At 35.8% G+C, this 20,276-nt stretch overlaps 3 protein-coding genes across 3 annotated transcripts; 2 read left to right on the top strand and 1 right to left on the bottom strand.

The window, feature by feature from the left end:
• Nucleotides 1-9,847: 9,847 nt before the first annotated feature.
• LOC127789613 (laccase-7-like) lies at nt 9,848-12,869 on the top strand. The gene is made up of 6 exons (XM_052318550.1): nt 9,848-10,103; nt 10,323-10,474; nt 10,732-10,976; nt 11,210-11,338; nt 11,450-12,397; nt 12,482-12,869. The coding sequence occupies exons 1-6, from the start codon at nt 10,011-10,013 to the stop codon at nt 12,610-12,612; spliced, it is 1,698 nt and encodes a 565-aa protein (XP_052174510.1). The 5' UTR covers nt 9,848-10,010; the 3' UTR covers nt 12,613-12,869.
• Nucleotides 12,870-14,954: 2,085 nt separating this feature from the next.
• LOC127789711 (uncharacterized) lies at nt 14,955-16,524 on the bottom strand. Its single transcript, XM_052318666.1, has 3 exons — nt 16,261-16,524; nt 15,716-16,042; nt 14,955-15,425 (listed from the first exon to the last, which is right to left on the bottom strand). Exons 1-3 carry the CDS (start codon nt 16,328-16,330, stop codon nt 15,268-15,270), a joined length of 555 nt encoding a protein of 184 aa, XP_052174626.1. The 5' UTR covers nt 16,331-16,524; the 3' UTR covers nt 14,955-15,267.
• Nucleotides 16,525-18,277: 1,753 nt separating this feature from the next.
• Nucleotides 18,278-20,218, top strand: LOC127791243 (fructose-1,6-bisphosphatase, chloroplastic). Its single transcript, XM_052321104.1, has 4 exons — nt 18,278-18,869; nt 19,105-19,329; nt 19,411-19,917; nt 20,014-20,218. Exons 1-4 carry the CDS (start codon nt 18,444-18,446, stop codon nt 20,083-20,085), a joined length of 1,230 nt encoding a protein of 409 aa, XP_052177064.1. The 5' UTR covers nt 18,278-18,443; the 3' UTR covers nt 20,086-20,218.
• Nucleotides 20,219-20,276: the final 58 nt, after the last annotated feature.

The following is a 20,276-nucleotide window of genomic DNA, read 5'->3' as shown; positions in this document are numbered from 1 at the left end:
GGATTCATTAATTTAATTCAATTAAATACCTATAATCTAAGGATTATGGTATATGAGACTCGTGCCATACATAATTAGCTTTCATAAAAATACCCATCAAATCATAGATTTGAGGAATGCTATGTTAATTAATTGAACTTAGCTCTTAAGCTGCAATGTTAAATTACAATTTTGAATGTAAGTGTTCATCCAATTTAAATTGAATTAGACTGATTTTGAATCGGGTTTCTTTAGAATCCTATATATTGGTAATAATATTTATATATTGTGGATAATTACATTTACGTACTATTTGGCAACAACATAGTCAAGAAGCAAACAGATAGGCCCAGCAATGGACAAGCTGAGACCCATCGAGCTGGAGCAGTGGAGCTTGTTGTTAGACCGTATGCTGGATGCTGCCCTTGCGTGAAGAGCACAAAAGCCCTTTAATTACAGACCCAAACAGTTTTTAAATCACCGCCCCACTATTAATGCAACTGATAACGTTTAATCGTCGCGTGTTTTTATAAATAAATAAATAATAGATAAATGACACGTAGTCTCTCATCTCCTTTAAATTTGAAGGGCATATGCACAAAATTTAACCTCTATCACTCGAGATGATCCGAACCCTCAAAAGAAAGCAAAGGGCAAGAGCCAACGAACCCTCAAAATGGTGGAACAGCCGAACCAATTGATTGAGAATTAAAGAGAAGCAACTGCTCCTAAAACTACTGGTTCAATTTCAATCTGGCCTATAGAATCTTCTGTTTGGGGTTTGCTTGCTGGATTCCCACCTTTCCCAGTTTTGAGGTTTTCTCTCTGTTTTTTTTTTTTTTTTTCTTTTCTTTTTCTGTCACCACAGGGGCTGTTTGGCAGGCAGGAAACTGACAAAACACAAGTAGCTAAGCCTCTTTGACAGATTCAGTCTACAGCCTGAGAACATTCCCATTTGCACCACATGAGATGTTTCTGCATGAAAGCTACATGAAGTTAACTTTATTTCCATTCTCACGAGGGGAAATTGTTATTATAATAATAATTTAATTACAACCGACCTTTCTCTCTTATTCAAGGTTAGGAATATGTCATTTCCTAACTTGTCTTAGCATTTCCAAGCCCAATGGGCACACAAGTGGCCCATCAATGCGTATAAGGATCAATTATCCAAATCGGCCTCTGCTGCAGTTGGGTTTGGCAGAAGCCCAGCCTGCATATATATATATATATATAGACAGACACATACAATACAACCCAATTCAATTGATATTTTCTACTACTATTTTTTCTGTTTCTTTTCCTCTTATGAAGGGTCTTCTATACGCCTAAGGAGAAGCCAATTCTATTTAGGATTGGCCCGCCTAATTTGACTAGGATTCTCCTTTTAGAATTAAAAGATAAACTTGTTACATGGGCTGTCTCTTATAGTCCAATGATTCACGATAAATTTAAAATAAACTACTTCTCTTAAATTCTAAAATAAATATTTTCTAAACATTGTCTAACAAAAAAACTTAATTCTAAATGAAGAATTATCTCTAAATACTATAAATAGAGGAAGATCTTTTCAGTAATTTTAACTTCTTTACTTTTTTTTTTCTCTATTATTTCATATTTGATTTAGATATTAAAATGACTTTTCTCCGTAAACGAAATAATCTCATCACCTTTTGTGTCTCAATAGATAAACTTTGAGGACTTAAAGGCAGGCAGGCAGGCAGGCAGGCAGGCAGGCATATTTGACATTCATCTCAATAGATCTTTTTGTCTGTCCAGAAGAAACAATCAATACAAAGAAACAAAAATATTAATGGCCAATTATTTGGATAACTATTCATGCACCAAAAGGAGTCAAGAACTTGAACACTCCAAGTATCATGTACCTTTGCTTATTGAACACTCCAAGTATCATGCACTTGAATTGAGGTTAGAATAAAAATCTGGCTTCAAATAATCAAATTCACCTTGATCTCCACTATTTTAATTAGATTGGCCCATGAGTTGAGATCTGATTATTGACACAACACAATTATTGATCTCTTATATCACAAAGTATATTTATATAAATACACGAATTCTAAAAGATAAATATATTATTTATTATATATAATTACTTTATTCTAGCTCTAATTAATATTGAAACAAATTTGATCGTTGGAGTTCATGACCAAGCTATGCCCTTTATCAAGCAAATTAATTTCAAACAAGATTGGGCACCATCATCGTGACAATATGAGTAACAACTTAAAAGATGTGTGGCCATTTGAATGACAAGAAATCCCAAGTCAACCTCAAAACCATACCAAAAACTAAAAAAAGTTAGATATATATATATGATTGAATCTTGAGGAGTTCAAAGACATCACGCACTCAGTTTATTCTCTTGTGTGCTTACAATAATTGATGTGAATACAAAGCTTATCCTTTGAACACGTCCCTGCTAGCTAGCAAGGTTGGGTTCAAATCTTTTCAAATCGATTCAAAATTAAATTTATAATAATTTTATTTAAAATTAATGATAATTTTTTTATTATTATAAATTATTGTTAATTTTAAATTAAATTTATATATATATATATATGTAACGTTAACTTAAAAGAATTATTTATTAAATTTATTTATAAGTATAATATTTCCTTTTTAACTATTTTATGGAGATTAGGTAGCACGCCAGCCAAAGGTGCGTGCGTTAATCTATCAAAATATAAGCCGCTCCCTTAAGAGGCTTATGTGTTCATTATTGAGTTTCACCTACCATGCATGCATGCCTTGCTACATACATACATACATATATATATATAGCGTGTGCAATTTGAAAACAATGTTCATCCCTATTGTTTTTCTCTTGAAATGACCTGTAAACCACCAATACCATCAATTATATATATATATATATCTGTGTGTGTGTGAACATATACATGATGTGTTATGGCAAAAAATCATTTAAAAACAAAAAAATTCAAAATAAATTTTTGGTCTAAAAATATATAATTTTTTTTCTAACGGAAGCTCCGAATAAAGCACAAATAAGATAACTTCAATATTCAAAAATCTCTTTAAGAGTTTTACAAAAAGAATAAATATTATTTATAAAAATTTTAATTTTAATAGATTCTATAATATCAGGATAAATGTTATTAATAAAAATTTTAATTTTAATTAATTTTAAAATATTAAGATAAATATTATTTAGAAGAATTTTAATTTGAGGAAAAAACGTTATTCATAACAATGAAATAACCTTTCTATTCACAATTATTTCATCTAAGGAAAGGTAACCTTAATAGTAGCAAAATTCTTCCAAATATCCAAGGAACTGTCAATTTGTTTGGTAAGTGCAGGACCAGAAGCTTTAGCAACTCTCTAATAGACCTTTAAATTTCTCATCATCTTCTTCACCAAATTAACAGCATTGACTTGACTTGTATAGTTGTTTCAATTAATCCAAAGTTATAAAAATTCATATATATTGATGAGAGATCACATAACATTTACTCGACGCGGATAAAATGAGAGAAGGGCATGTCCCCCCCCCCCTTCCACACACACACAAACACCTTTTCCTTACATACTCGAGTCGGACAAACTTGACACAAACTAGAGAACAAATCTGTAAATATTGATGGGGATATACTCAAAAAAGTTATAATTACTAACTTACCCTCAAAAAACAACCGATCTTATTTTATTATGTATCTTTATTGATAAAGAATAGAGAAATAACACGTGTTTTTTCATTCAATTCAAATTTAAAAGATAGGTCACAAAATCTAACTTATAGATCCTAATATGAAGAATCTAGCCTCTATCAACATGGTTTAGATATCTAAGTTTAGGAACTTAGGAGATAATCCTAAGAATCTCTCCTTACGTTTCCCTAACTCAAGATATCCAAACTTAGGACCCTTGGAGATTTGATTCCGAATATTCTAATCCACTTCACCTTTGGAGAATTCAACTTGTATTGGTTGAGCCCATTGTCATCTCTATTTGATTTGATGAATTTGTCATCAGTTGGAGATAATTAAGTTTGAAAAACTTAAAAATAACTTCAAATATCTTATCACACTTTGCCTATATAAATGCTAAAACTCCTCCGGACTAAATTAATAGACTCAAGTTATATACAAAGAAATCAGCCCCATCTTTTCTTATTAGAAGTGTTTGCATTGAGACAGACCATGATGATGGTCTCAACAACTATCAAATATATATATAGCATTATCCTAATTAATTGTAATTAAGTCACTATTTAATTAGATTAGGTTTTCACTTAGGAAGGAATTAAGTATACAATTGAATCATATAATTATTTTGATTATAAATCAATCTCGATATAAAAAAAAAATTGATTACTATGGGTTGCAGGTTAAAAGGTTTAGGAGTGAGTAGCTAGGGTGTAATTAAATTAATAAATTAAGTATACATGGGAAAGTTGAGGCCAGTGGTTTCAAGAATGGACCTGCAGGCTGGGGCTCTCTAAACATGAGGGCAGCACGTATATATATATATATTGTGGTGTCTTAGCTGTAACTTGCCATTTAATTGGATGAAAATGTGCTCTTCAACTAATCTAGCTGCCCTAATTAATTCTCTAAGCTAATTGCTTAAGCCTAATTACATCAGATCTTAGTATAATATACATATGTAACCTTCCATGATCCATATTTTTATTCTTATGAAGAATGGGGGTATATATATATATATATATTGTCAATGATGGAAGATATATATATGAAGTTAAAGTGAAATAAAATAATCAGAAAAGAAATCCCAATGACTAACAATGAAGTTGAAGTGAAATAAAATAATCAGAAAAGAAATCCCAATGACTGTAACAACTCATGTCATGGATTTGTTACTTGCAATAAGCTTTTGTGATTGTGGTTATTAGTCACAAATTATACTCTAATATTATAGTATGGAGCTGTGGTGGTCGCGGAAGGGCTAGGGCTAGGGCTAGGGCTAGGGCTAGGGCCAGGGCCAGGGCCGTTAAGCGGCGATATGGACAAATCTTGAATAGGCAGATATATATAATAATGCTTCTATTTGATAGTTTTCTTTAAGATTGAAAGAGGGTAATTGGGTATGTTAATATTTGTGAGATGTGACCGATTGTATTAATTATTTTAATTTTTTTATAAAAAAATTATTTGTCTCTTCTCGAAACATAGATCACACGTTGTGATAAAATTAGAAGTGTGCTTAAACTAAAATAATCGAATCGATCAGTCAAAATTATTGGTTTGGTTTACTTCAAGTTATATGTTAATTTAGTTTGGTTTTCAAGTGTGGCAATTTTGATTTTTTCAGTTCTGTTTAATTTTCTTATAGAAAAAATCAAAATAACCAAACCCATCAAAATGTTAAAAAGGATATTGTTTTTATACTTTTTTTCGGGTTTTTTAATTTATACAATTAGTTTGGTTTTTGGGTTTTTTTGGATTTTTATTTTTATTTTTACTGTCAGTTTCGTTTTTTAGGTTTTTTTTTTTTTTTTTCAATTTTTTGGTTTGTTTAGTGTGAAAATCTATTGAGTTGATTCATTCGATTTTTAACACAAATTTGATTTATTCAGTTTGAACAATTCAGTCTTATTACCTAAATCTTTTATTCATTAGTTATTTTCTTAATCAATTTTACATAGTTGACTAATTTCATGTGGACGAAGGAATTGTAATAAAGACATGTTCACAACCAATGGTGTAATTAAGGACAAAGGCTGTCTAGAAATTGCGTGACACCCCCCTCCATCATCTCATACAAATTCTTTTATTAATTAGTAAACGAACCTACAATACAATAAAATAAAATAAAATAATTAGTAAATTAAATGAGCTTACCTAACAGATAACGACTCAAATCCACAAAAATACCCTCAGAATTTCATTTCATTTCATTTTGGTGGGAGGCATATCATTAACTCTTCAAACTATGTTTACCCATAAACAGTAGCCTAAGCCCTCTGGAAACTAACTAATAATTAACGAACCACAGTTTTGTTTTCTCTGTCTTTAATTCTTAATAGCAACAGCTGCCCAACTACCACTAAATTTAAGGTCACCTGTCCCAATAGAAAGTGCTCAAAGTATAATAAATAGAAAGATAATAATATTTGGGTCGATTCCATCTTCCCCATCAGATCAGCTTATAATTCATTTCTCTAAATAGAAATGTCTTTTCTAGAGGTGAGAGTTAGGTTTAGGAATTAACAAGATCAGAGAGATTTAACAAGATCAGTTAGACCTACTTAGAACAAACTCAAGGCTTTATGTAAAACTATTCAAGCAAAGAACCTGAAAGGGGTCTAAGCCCACACCCCTATCGTATGGTATATAGTTCGCTCACCAAATTTACCTAAAGGATTAAATTTGACCATTTACATAGTACAATGTTGGCTTTTATCAACTCCTTATCTAGCATATATAAAGATAGAATTTTTAAAAAGTAAGTACCTTAATTATTATACATTAATTACATCACTATTATATTATTCTCAAGTATAATAATTAAACTGAGCATAAGAGGATTTAGAAAGAGAGTGATCCCTACCTTCCTCTAAACAAACTTAGACTCGGAAAATTATTAGGAATATCTCAAAATAAAAAAGAACAAAGAAGAAAGCACTATTGTTGTTCGAATTAGGTGATGATCGACTCTAAAATTCTCGTCCAACGTCAACATTTGAGCACAAATAAGACCCGAGTAATCCCAACTTTTCAAGTAGATTGCTTATGAGGAAAGCAAAGTAATAAAAAAGTTGCCACATGGTTCGAAGCTAAGCCATGGTTATATATGGTTTAAGGTGACAGTTTATCGCCTACTAATTAAATAAATAATTACCGACAGTTTGAAGGCAGCATCCAATTTTTCAATTAGCGTAAAAAAATAATATTAATTGGCCTAGCATTAGCAAGCATATATATATACGGATCGAGCTTGGACGTGGCGTGCAAAGCTAAATTAGATGGTCATTATTCATTAATCAGCTTAGTGTTGCTTAAAGGCAAATGGCAGTGCTCCCGTCATGTTTGTAGTGTTTAATTGAAAGTAGTCAAAAGTTAAGGTAGGTTGCATATTTAATTAAAAATACGAAAATGTTATTTGCCGATTTAAGACTGATTTGTCTGTATTGGTATATTATATACTTATATTAATTGAACACTTACTATGATATTTTTGTATTGGTCTATTGTATTGCATGTCATATATTAGGACTGGCTCAAGGGTAAGGCTATTGAGGCATGTGTCTGTTGCTTGGTTTCTAAATTTTACTTTTAATTAACAATTGAAAAGAGAGAGAGAGAAATAATTATAAAGAATTAAAAATAATAGAAATGATGAAAGTTATTGAAATAAAATAATTATTTTAATTTTATTATTGAAATAAAATTAATATTTTATTTTATTTTTTATTAAGGGGTTGGGGGCCTAAATTAATAATGGTCTAAGACCCCCCCCCCCCCGCGGTGAGCTGACTCTAATTAATACAAATATATAATATACCAATACAATAGTGTCATACCAAGTATTACTCCTAAATATCCTAATTCTAATTAGTTTGGTTTTAGTTTGGGTTTTTTAAAAATTCTGATTCCAATCAAAATTGAATAAACACACCTAATCGAGCAAGGTACTTTGGTGTGACGTTTGTCTTCATTTATTGGCTAGCTATAAATGAGCAATTGTCGACTCTTGATCGTCTCAATATGTATCTTCCTTTCTCAAACTAATTAATGTTTCTTATGTCACGTGGTTGCAGAGAGACATAATCATCTATTTTTTGAGTGACTGCCCCTATTTAAAGCGGATCATTGTCCTTTTCTAGGCCTTGGTACTGCTAAGATTGATGGATGTGTTGGGCTTTTAAAAGATGGAGTGGTAAACATTCATGTGGTAGGTGGGCAACTGTCTTGTTCTTCAAGGGACGATTTACTACATCAAACGTTAGTGCAATAACTGATGTTTTCGTAAATAAGCACGTTTAGCCGATTAGTTGGCTGCTCTGATCCAAAAAACTATCTAAATGCGCTTATCTACTCTTTAATTCCCCTTGTCTCTTCTATGGTTGGTCTTAGTCCACTTATGGAGCCTTCCATCAAGTTGTCTTAGATAGCCTGTAGATTTTTTCGGGCTTCAGCCATTTTGAGTCCCTATATCTTTCCTCTGTGTTTAGTTTTTTCTTGTGTTTTTGTTTGATATACTCTAGCGATGCTTGTGTATAGTTTCGTTTTTTCTGTGTTATGAACTTCTCAATTACCCCCCCAAAAAAAAAAAAGGGGGACCCGAATTGCCAACAAGAATTAATTTTCAATGTCTTTTTGCCAAATGCCAAAATGAAAATTTGTTGAGGGGTCGATATCTGGAGAGTTGAAATGCGATTATGGTTTTCTTAATTATTCCTTCTTCATCTTTGCTTCGAGCTGTGCTGCTGCGTGTGCTTGTGTTGCTCTTTCTTTCACTCTTTCGTCTTCGTTTTTGCCTCTTTCAGCCGCGTGTGGCTGCGTTCCCTCTTTCTGTAATGTTGGCATGTTGCTGTCTCAGTTGGTTTCTCTGGCTCTGTATAACCCAAATAAATGATTAGTTAATTTAGCTAATCATTCATATTAATTATGGCAATACTACTAGTCCCTTTCTGGGTTCATTCCAACACTAATTTAAGCAATTAATTAAGCACTAATAACAGGTTTAATTTACAGAAGCTTCCTCACAATCAGCTCATTCTTTATTAGCGTAGACTTCTTCTTCTAATGAATTTCATCATGTTTCCCTTTGCTTTCACTTTCGTAATTATGAAGCATTTTTTTGTTTCTTTTCATGAGTAAAGAGGGTTCGATCGGTATTGCTAGGGGATTATAAATATGAAGTTTGAGCCTCGTCCAACACCTACTCCCATCAATCATATATGTCGTCCCTTTTAGGCTTTTGATGTAAAGTGGCAAGAAATTACAAGCTTGAAAATGACCACTTACCTAGGGCACGCAAAATCAATAGAATTACATTTTCACATGGGTTTGACATTGCACGAACAAAACTAACCCATTTGTGCAATGGCAACAAATATGAGGGCTCTTAATTACTTTTCTATGGACTAGTTCAAGGGTGACGTGTTTTTATCGAGGAAGTGTCATGTGATACTTCCGCCATATGGCGATTAGAAAGAATGGCTTGAAATGGTCTGAAATTCATAGACTTCAAAATACCACTCGAGATATTGTACATAAAGATCACATTGTAATGAAAATCTTAGTAAAAATCATGCCTGGATCATTTCAAATTGGACTACATAAGCACTAATCTCCATAAAAGATAAATGAAGAGTTACATACATATATTCTTATGGAGTATTAACTTGATCGTTAAAAAATACTTTAAGGGATAAAAGTCCAGCATTTGTAGGAGCCCATCGTGTTGTGTTCAGGGTCCAAGCAACCAAGCAAAGTCAGAAACTAAGAAAGCAATTTTCGAACCCGAAACACAGAAAAAGATAACTATATATTACGTGGGTAATTAATAGTCTTCAAATTGAAATCTATAGTTGCTTGATCAAAAGGAGAATACACACATGCATACACACACACATATACCTTAACTACTGCTACTTACAGCTAGCTAGCAACAAGTAAAAAAGAATTACAGCATTGGAAAGACCCAATCCAAGAGCTTGATTTTCCGATACAAGCACCAAGATTACACGACTTTCTGCACTTGCTTTTATTTTCTTCCTGGATGGCCAAGTCAAACTGTCAGATAATTAGCAAGAAGTTGCATTTTCTAATGACTTGTCAAAATCTACTGGTGCTTCTCCTCACGCAACCGTCCCACAGCATCGACTATATGTATATATATATATATATGTGTGTGTGTGTGTGTGTGTAGAGAGAGAGACATCAATCACAGAGCAAACACAGAGACATATATTGTCGTTTACAATATAAAGCCAAGCGCTATATCAAGCAGCTGCAGGATTCATACTCGCTTCTTCTCTTTAATTAATCTTGTGATCGCCTCTTCGCTACGAGTTCGCCATGGCGCGATCCGTGTTCTTGCTGGCATGCGCTTTAGCTCTTAACATGGCTTGTTCAATCGCTTCTGCTGCTGTTGTAGAGCATTCCTTTCGTGTAATTAATCTCTCTTTTTTTTTTCCTTTTTTTTTTTTTTGTGATTCTGAGTAAACCACAAGTTCTTGATGAAATGGGTTCATAAAACCAAGAAAAATGTCATCATGATCGGCTCATCTTCATCTCATTTCGTAATGATCAATGTGATATCTGTGTACCATATATGAAAGTTGAAGTCTTTGCAGACTACTTAATTTACATGGACGTGCATGGATGCAGGTGCGAAACATCACTATCCAGCGGCTATGCCAGCAGCGAACCATCACCACCGTTAATGGCAGCCTCCCCGGCCCGACGATACGTGTCCGCGAAGGCGACACTCTCGTCGTCCATGTCTTAAATAACTCTCCCTACAACATCACCATTCACTGGTATACATACACACACTAGTAATATATATATATTCAACCTCCATTTACAAGTATTAATCCAAGCTGTTCTTCGTCATTGAGTAGTCACCATCTTAATTAATTGATTATATATTATCTCCCATAACTGCTTTGATAATATAATAACCTCTTGAACTGGATGGATATTAATTTTGAAAGTCAATATAGTGAAGCTATATGTATATTATATCTTTATATATATATGCTTATAATTTATGATGCTGACATTATATTTGCAGGCATGGGATTTTTCAGCTATTTAGTGGCTGGGCTGATGGACCCGATTTTGTAACTCAGTGTCCGATCCGACCCGGAAAAAGTTACACTTACAGATTCAACATCACCGGACAAGAAGGCACCCTTTGGTGGCATGCCCATGTCCAATTCCTCCGCGCCACCGTCTACGGTGCACTCATCATTCGCCCGAGAGCTGGCCACTCGTACCCTTTCCAAAAACCCTATAGAGAAATTCCTATTCTTTTAGGCATGTACAGAAAACTGCACCTTGATATATTATTTGTTGATGATTATAATGGTTACTTTCAAACGTACATGGTAATTGAGGCAATATTTCCTATTAAGTTGTCGAACAACGATTAGGGTTTTTTAAATCTATCAACGATCCAAAAGAAAGGTTTTAAAGATTTGTGATTTTACAATACATCTGGTTAGATTGTCTTGATAATTACTTGGCTAAAACTAGATGCATGGGTGCAGGAGAATGGTGGAATGCCAACGTTGTGGATGTCGAGAACGAAGCACTTGCCACCGGTGGTGCCCCGAGTCTCTCCGCTGCCTACACAATCAATGGCCGACCTGGCGATCTCTATTCATGCTCTTCAAATAGTGAGTAACATTACACATCTTTGCCCAAAAATGCAAATAATACACCTAAGACGTCTGCAATATTGTATAGACGTGAAACTGAAGAGCATGTATACGAACTCTCGTTTTTAGGAACGTACACACTAAAAGTGGTAAAAGGAAAGACATATCTATTGCGAATCATCAACGCCGCACTCAATAACCATCTCTTCTTCAAGATAGCCAATCACAACATGACAGTTGTGGCCATTGATGCCGCATACACCGATCCCATGGTCACCGATGTTGTCTTGGTTGCCCCGGGCCAAACCACCGATGTACTACTAACCGCCGATCAGCCGCCGTCGTCGTACTACATGGCGGCTCGACCCTACAATAGCGCTGTAAATGTACAGTTCGACAACACAACTACCACCGGAATCATCGTGTACGAGAACGCGACGTCGTCGGCGCCGATGAAGCCAACTTTACCGGCCTATGACGACACGCCGACGGCCCACAAATTCAACAGCGATCTCACTGGGCTCGTTAATGGGCCTCACTGGACCCCCGTTCCAGCCTACATTGACGAGAACATGTTTGTGACCGTGGGCTTGGGCCTAACCAAATGTGGATCGAATGCCACCTGTTCAGGCCCGCTTGGGGAGCGATTGGCTGCGAGCATGAACAACCAATCCTTCGAGATCCCCACCAAATTGTCAATGTTGCAAGCTTTCTTCAACAACGTCACCGGGATTTACACCACTGATTTCCCCGACCAGCCGCCGGTGGCATTCGATTACATTAACACAGACAGTCTCAACAGGTCGATCATAATGACAAAGAAGTCTACCAAAGCGAAGAATCTCAAATTCAATTCAACCGTTCAGATCGTGTTGCAGAATACCAATCTGTTGGGCATAGAGAACCACCCCATTCACTTGCATGGCTTCAACTTCCATGTTATAGCTCAAGGCTTCGGCAACTACGACCCCGTAAAAGATCCCAAAAAATTCAATCTAGACAATCCTCAGGCCCGTAACACCATTGGGGTACCCGTCGGAGGATGGGCTGTCATCCGATTCCTAGCAAACAATCCAGGTACTGTTCAATTGAACACAACAATACCAAACAGACCCGTAAACGATATTACGATAATATAACATTGTGTGAAATGTTTGACAGGTATATGGTTGATGCATTGTCACTTCGATGTGCATTTGCCATGGGGGCTGGCAATGGCTTTTGCGGTCGAGAACGGGCCGACGCCGAAGACGAGCCTGCCGCCGCCGCCGTCAGATCTGCCCCAATGTTAAGGACGAGTGCTTAATTACAGTGTCACATGTGTTGTTTATATATGGAACCTAATTGTGATTTGTGTTCGTGCATGGCTTTGATTTCATAATCTTGTATTTTGTTGGTCCATTCGGAAACAAAATTATTCTTAGGTTCAAATTGTTTGGAATGCAAAATAAGTCTGAAAGACAGACAGTTTGGTCAATAACAAATTAAGCAATTGTGAGTGAACTTTTCTCTGTTGCTTTATATTGTGAATTAGAGAATGATTAATATATATGCGGATTCGAATCTGCAGTGGGGCCAAATGCTTTCACTTTGTAAGAGTTAAATATCAAGTAAGAATAAAATAGTAATTTTATCTTAATTTACAGTTAATCTATTAACTGTAATATTTCATTAACATTTTATAGATCGAAATAGGCAATTCACTTTTACAGGTATATGTTATAGTAGTTATTAAAAATAAATTAAAATACGGCCGGCCGATACTTCATTTGACATTTCTAACCTTATATCCTATATTTAATTATTTGGTGACAAAATTATTCTTCCTCTATGATCTAAAGTGCCATTATTCTAATTTACTTACATTCATTCAAGGGGCGGCTTTGTTTGAATTTTCTTTGCCTAAAAACAATGTTAATTTTTCTCTCTCTTTGTTTTTTAAATAAGATTTTCCATTAAATGGAAGGTCAAGTTCAAACAATTGAACATGTCGGGCTTAATTAATTTGGTTGAACCAGTAACATAATTAAATTAAAGGCAATGGTGTTGGTGTTCATTACTTTAAAGATAATAATGATATTGTCTAAATATAATAATAATTTTTTTATACAAAAAAAGTGTCTCGATGAATTTGCGAGTGATAAGAGAATGTTTCAAATATAATTTTCAAGAGACTTGTAAAGGAAGAAACCAATTAGGAGCACGGGATAAGTCTCCCACATGGACCTTTCAATATTTAAGCTAATTTTATGCTAAAATTTAGAAAGTAAATAGATAGTTTAAGTAGAATTGTGTGCGTACTTTTGTTAGGAAAGAAGTTTCTCATTTGTAGAGGGAAGGAGATTGACAAGTGGAGAGAGTAATAATTTTCGATAGACATTTTAGACTTTTTTTTTCAAATTTGTAGGCAAGCACTTTAAAGGTAAGTTTGGCTCGATCTTCCCAGTCTCTCCACCATACTAGTCTTTAGGTGATCTCAACGGCCTCTTGGACACATCGGTCCCTCAACCAAGTCTTTTGCAAGTGTCTTGCAAGTATTTTACAAGTTTATTGCAATGAATCTCCCATGAGTCTCTTGTAATTAAGTTTCCCTCTAATCTCTCATAGATCTTTGAGTCACTTCGACTATCCCCCAATTTTAATCATCCGATAACTTCTTGCACTTGTGGCTTGCTTTTATAGATTTCTTCTTAAGCTTTAGGGATTTTTTTTATTTTTTTTTGGACTTGGGCCTATTCTTGGGCATGAGCCCACTTTTTTGGACCCAACAAATAGTTAAATAATTATAAATATATCTTTTTTTTAATATTTAAATAATTTTATTAATTTTAAGTGATGATAAATGTGTGTTGTGTTTTGAACCATATAATCAATTAATAAAATTATATGAATATTGAAAATAAGATAAAATAAACATATCTTATCTGAAAATAATATACATTTTATTATTACTTAACTGTTACTCTTAAAATAATGATTATCATTACCCTTAAATTAAATATATAAAAAAAAAATCTCACATTCTCTCTTTTACGTGTAAATTCTAAGTATCAATCTCCCTTGCCCTTTCCAAAGTTGCCCGTTACAAGAAGAATAATTAAAGAACAATTAAGAGGCTGTTTTTCAAAGAATAATAGCTTAATAATTAGATATTACTATGCAATCCACAGTGTTGTAAACTTTCAAAGTTTTCATTTTTCTTCAAATATTAGAAAAACCCTTGTTCTAGCGCCCACAGACTAGCTAGGTCAAGCCGAACTCGATTTCTCACCCATTATATATATATGTCGTCTAATTAGAGTGCGAGTCTAAATAGTTGTTTGACAAGTTCAAAGAATAAATTTGTCATTATGAACACAAGAATAATTTCGTCATTTCAACCTGCTAAACAGTTATTTGACCCTATTTCAAACGACATATCTTTCTAACGGCTTGCCAATTAGGAGGATGCACCTACGTACATACTCTCTCTATATTATTAATATCATTATTATTATTATTATGATTTGTTATAATGGTAATATATATATATATATTTGTGAGCTTGATTGGGTGTTGTAAAATGTTGCCAATATTGCCGATCGATGGGTTCATCAAAAACCCATATCATGAAACATTAATCTACTTACTGATATCACACAAATCATGAGGGTTTATTATTGATCCAAGCAGTATGCATAACAAAAGATATATAATCAATACAACAATCTCTATTTGACAAGCCCTCTTGATGATGAGAAACGAGAGGAGTCCCCAACGTGCAGTACGATCCTGCGCGCCTCCTCCTGTTTTCTCTCTCCAATCCGACAATGAATTATAATTATTCCTCGGAAAATTAATTAACTAATTAATACAAGCTCAAATCGATGAGGAATGGGTTCATTTCACGTCCAAAATCTGCAACAACGACTATATATATGTCCTCTTCTTCAATATTAATGAATGAATCAGGCGGGTGAAGAGGCCGGAGCATCGGCGGTGCTGGCGCCGGCGCCGTGTAAGTCCATGGACACCGGACCCGGAGCAGCTCCAGAGCTCAACAGTTCTATCATGGCCCGGCGAGGGTTGGTTTTTTGTCTCTCACAGAGATCCGGCAAGAATACTCCTGCAAATATTAATTCATATTTAGAATATGTTAATGGATCAATAGACCTAATCAAAGAACAAATCACGCCGTCATCATCAGGAGTTGTTCAATCCAGGGACATGGGTCTTGTCCTCTTAACAACTAAAATTAATTCCTTGATTGGAACACAAGAAAACCCAAGAATGTCTCTACCTTGACTGGAACACAAGAAAATGAAATAATCATGGCATGTAATCTAGACTTTTCCCAAGAAAAAGACAAGGTCGAAGTCCATATTTCAAGCAAGATCTTGCTTGGATCATACGTACCCTCGCCGGCGGCCAAGTTGTAGTAGAGATCGACAATGTTGGGGCAGTTCTGGAAGCAGTTGGGCGAGCAAAGGCGGGCGGTGAACTGAGGCTCGAGAAAGGCGTCGGAGGAGATGCCGACGGAGTTTCTGTCGACGCCGCAAGCTGCGACGCACTCGTCTGATTCTATGTGCTCCGCCATCCTCTGCACGATCACGTCCGACGTCCGGCATTGATACTCAACCCTCCCGTCCGGCTTCACGTAGTTCTCCAGCAAACATCTCTTTCCGGACGAGGCAATGGAAAATGAACAAGCATCGATTGGCAACTCTTCGCAGATAACCTCCCCTGATTGATTAATAATCCAACAGATTCAGACAAACCCCATAAGCTCTCCTTATTCACAATGTAATCTAAATTGACTTTTGAAAATACCACTGACAATACAAATTTATATACGCAAAAGAACAATAACAGAACAAAATCCATGCATGAACATCCAAAGAGAGGCAACGTAAACACGTACAAAAAGACGAAATGATACATAAAAAATAGCGTTTCCATACCTAGAGTTTTCCGAAGAATGAGAGAGCAAGCGAAGAAGAAGATGAACGACAGTTTGGTTGAAGAGGACATGCCTGTTAATCTGTTTGTTTCTTGGGAAAATGGGAGGTGGGGTGGTTTTCTCGGATGACTGGTGATTGAACGATGGATGGAAGTTGAAAGATAAGAAGGCCAATATGGGTTTGTGAGGAGGAGATAAAAGGGGGAAGTTGGGTTGGCAAAAACAAAGGGCAGAGCACGGACTTTGGCAATATGGAAGGCCAAATGGAGTTGGATGCCTATATATAGGGCTCATTCATAAACATATGCAACGCCCTTAAATGCCAGCAAGCAGTTGCTGTTCAATTTTCTGCCAAAAAATTGGACACGTTTTGTCTAAATTCTTGGGTCGTGTTTGGTTCGACGCGTTTTGTTTTGTTTTGCCATTTGTTGTCACAGTTTTGAATCTTCTAGAGATTTAGACAGACCGCAGACAGCTTCAAAGGACACGTTTTGAGACGTTGGGAAGCTGCCCACTTCTTTTCATTGTAAAATTAACCAACTAATCATGACTCTCTCTCTCTATTCATTAGTTTAGTTCCATCAGCATTGGTCAATGGTCAGGTTCGTAGCATTTTCCATATAATAATAAGAAGAAAGAAGAGTCTACACATTGGATTGGAGAAGGTGACGGGTCAACGTACATTAACAGAGCAGCAATTCTTCTAATTTAATGTGTCTCCACCCTCAATTCTGCTCGTCAAAGTCCCCCCCTTTGGAGTATCTCCCACGGGCCACGCAAAGGAAGCCTTTAATTATTTGAATAATTCAAAAAATAACATTTACAATCATTTTTAATAATAATAATATAGATATAAAAGATGAACTCATCCTATACATAGACCTGAGACAGGTAAAAGATCCTTTTACTGTAAGCAAACAAGATCTATGGACGCTTTCCATTTACTACATATATTCCATTCTTGCAACATCAAGTCTCCTTTCTTAACTTTCTCAAAGCATTCTACTTTCCAATAGTTATTTAATATTCGTGGGAACAGATACCATGTTAATATATAGCATAGATATCCATAATAATAATAATAATTAAGAATGGTTAATGATGCATAATCATTAATCGAGCAATCTAATCTATAGATCATTAGAATGTGTCATTGTGGAATTAAAAGCTTCAAGTTTTAGGGTATATCTTGCACGGATCATAGATTTTTTATATATAATGCTTAGGAGGGGTTTAGTGGCAAAAACATTATATATGATGCTATTTTGGACTCATGTTTGTTTCGACAAGAGTCATTTATGATGATGATGTAGATGATTTTTGTGTAAAGTGTAAATAATGAAATATTAAATTAAATCTAGAAAACTTAGTATTATAAAAAGAGCAAGACTTTAAACAAATTCATTTTTTACACTAAATTTTTTTTAATATTTTTTTTTCTTGTAACATGGGGTATATTCAAACCTTCTCTTCAATTGGTTCCAATAAATTCATGCAAATCGAAATAACTCTATTTATGTAAATTAGGCAAAACTCCACCACATGACAAACGAAGTCTCATAATAGTCATAAAAAGCACATAGTGTTTATACAAATCCTATCACATAATATGATGGTAAAATATTACATTAATCACACGTGATATGTAAAGCCAAACAGATCTTATCACGCATTATGATGGGCATGAGTTGCAAGAATTTAACTAAAAAATGTCTTCCACATGCGATCAAAAGAAACTTAAACACACTAAACAATTCCAAAATCACTAACTTGAACAACCCCAAAGAGTTTTTTTTAACATTTGTTCAACCCTTTTTGAAACAAAACCCTAACATATGAAAGGGCCTAACATATGTAGGAAGCCCACATTTTGAGAGGCCTGCGCGCCAGAAATCACATAAAATAGCCCATCTCCAAGGAACCACCATCACATAAAAGAAGCAAAGCAAAGCCAAAAATCAAGGATAAGTGGGGGCCAAGTTGACAGCAATTATTACCAGCCTCACATTCCCACTCCACACCATGCCAACGTAATCTAATACTACCAGCCATCAGCCATTCCAAAGATGAACAAGAATCAAACAGTTTTGAGGAAATATCAGAAGATTGCAGAGTCTTGAGCAACATAGAAGAAGAAAAATCAGAGCAGAAGTTGCAAAAACACAAGCTAAAAAGGCCAAAGCCATGGCTGCAACAAGCTCACAGCTTCTCTTCTCAAACTCTCACTCATCAGTCTCCAGGCTCTCTCCTTTCCAAGCATGCCTCTTGGACGCCAAGACACTGTTCTCATGCCCCAGCACCGGCGGCTGCAGGCGGCGGCAAGTGGCTGCAGGTGTCCGGTGCATGGCGGTCGGGGCGGCGCCGGGGGCAGAGACTAAGAAGATTAGCAGTAAGTTTGAGATTCAGACGCTGACTAGTTGGCTGTTGAAGCAAGAACAGTCTGGTACTATCGATGCTGAGCTTACCATAGTGCTCTCTAGCATTTCCATGGCCTGCAAGCAGATAGCTTCACTGGTGCAGAGAGCTAGCATTTCCAACCTCACTGGAGTCCAGGGAGCTGTCAATGTCCAAGGAGAGGATCAGAAGAAGCTCGACGTGGTCTCTAACGAGGTTTGGTCTTGTTAGATAATTCCTTAAATTCAAATCTGATTGATATAGGAGGGGATAATGATACATATAGGGGATGTAATCCCATTAGAGTTACCACCTGTAAGTAGGATCTCCTAGTCCATTCTTTGCATTCTGGAAGAAATAGGGAATCACCCAAAATACTTCCTATAGAGCCTAATATGGTAAGATTCATTTTGATTAGCTTAGATATCTATGATTCTGTACAATTATGCAGGTTTTCTCTAATTGTTTGAGGTCGAGTGGAAGAACAGGAATTATAGCATCAGAGGAAGAAGATGTACCAGTGGCAGTGGAAGAGAGCTATTCTGGCAACTACATTGTGGTCTTTGACCCTCTTGATGGTTCATCCAACATTGATGCTGCTGTGTCGACTGGCTCCATCTTTGGGATTTACAGCCCGAATGATGAATGCCTAGCTGACATAGGCGACGATTCCACAGTAAAATCCTCATCTCCCACGCTCGAATTCAGACTGTTTGATCAAAATTAAACATTGACAATAAACTAAATCATGGCGCAGCTAGACAAAGCAAAACAGAGGTGTGTAGTGAACGTATGCCAGCCAGGGAGCAATCTTTTGGCTGCAGGCTATTGCATGTACTCGAGTTCTATCATCTTCGTGCTAACGATAGGCGAAGGAGTTTTCTCCTTCACCCTGGACCCCATGTATGGCGAGTTCGTGTTAACTCAAGAGAACATCCAGATACCAAAGGCCGGGAAGATTTATGCATTCAATGAAGGGAACTACCAGCTTTGGGACGATAAGCTGAAGAAGTACATTGATGATCTTAAGGACCCTGGCCCGAGTGGGAAGCCCTACTCGGCTAGGTACATTGGCAGCTTGGTGGGTGACTTCCACCGGACTCTTCTGTATGGCGGCATTTATGGGTATCCCAGGGACAAGAAGAGTAAGAATGGGAAGCTCAGGCTCTTGTATGAGTGTGCACCAATGAGCTTTATTGTGGAACAGGCCGGTGGCAAAGGATCAGATGGCCATCAGAGGGTTCTTGATATCCAGCCAGTTGAGGTGAGTACAGAATGATGAATTATACAACTTGGAGGTAATTTAACTCCATTTCTGTACATTGGAAGTATTACAACTCTGTTATGTTTCTGTTGGCAGATTCACCAGCGTGTTCCACTGTACATTGGGAGCGTGGAGGAAGTAGAGAAACTGGAGAAGTATCTAGCATGATCCAAATGTTGTAGCAAAGAGATTGTTTTTTTGAAGATGTTTTTGCATTGAACTGCAATTTTTTACTGCTGGGACAATCACCAAAAAGGCCACAGTTCACAAGAAAGCCATAATACACAAGAGTACCTTCAAATGCCTTGCCTCTGCCTGATCTAATTGTTTACAATGAAATCATCATTTCTTACCAAAAT

The sequence above is a fragment of the Diospyros lotus genome, chromosome 14, assembly GCF_014633365.1.
Source record: "Diospyros lotus cultivar Yz01 chromosome 14, ASM1463336v1, whole genome shotgun sequence".
Taxonomy (NCBI): domain Eukaryota; kingdom Viridiplantae; phylum Streptophyta; class Magnoliopsida; order Ericales; family Ebenaceae; genus Diospyros; species Diospyros lotus.
The sequence above is the reverse complement of the archived record's forward strand: the minus strand, read 5'-3'. Positions and strand labels throughout refer to the sequence as shown.

Bases quoted from the DNA above. Each gene is read 5' to 3' on its own strand.
- LOC127789613 (XM_052318550.1), top strand. From the start codon at position 10,011: ATGGCGCGATCCGTGTTCTTGCTGGCATGCGCTTTAGCTCTTAACATG. The intron at 10,104-10,322 runs GTAATTAATCTC...GCATGGATGCAG, and splicing joins TTGTAGAGCATTCCTTTCGT to GTGCGAAACATCACTATCCA. The intron at 10,977-11,209 runs GCATGTACAGAA...GCATGGGTGCAG, and splicing joins AGAAATTCCTATTCTTTTAG to GAGAATGGTGGAATGCCAAC.
- LOC127789711 (XM_052318666.1), bottom strand. From the start codon at position 16,330: ATGTCCTCTTCAACCAAACTGTCGTTCATCTTCTTCTTCGCTTGCTCT. The intron at 16,043-16,260 runs GTATGGAAACGC...TTAATCAATCAG, and splicing joins CATTCTTCGGAAAACTCTAG to GGGAGGTTATCTGCGAAGAG. The intron at 15,426-15,715 runs GTACGTATGATC...TAATATTTGCAG, and splicing joins CAACTTGGCCGCCGGCGAGG to GAGTATTCTTGCCGGATCTC.
- LOC127791243 (XM_052321104.1), top strand. From the start codon at position 18,444: ATGGCTGCAACAAGCTCACAGCTTCTCTTCTCAAACTCTCACTCATCA. The intron at 19,330-19,410 runs GTAAAATCCTCA...ATCATGGCGCAG, and splicing joins ACATAGGCGACGATTCCACA to CTAGACAAAGCAAAACAGAG. The intron at 19,918-20,013 runs GTGAGTACAGAA...TTCTGTTGGCAG, and splicing joins TTGATATCCAGCCAGTTGAG to ATTCACCAGCGTGTTCCACT.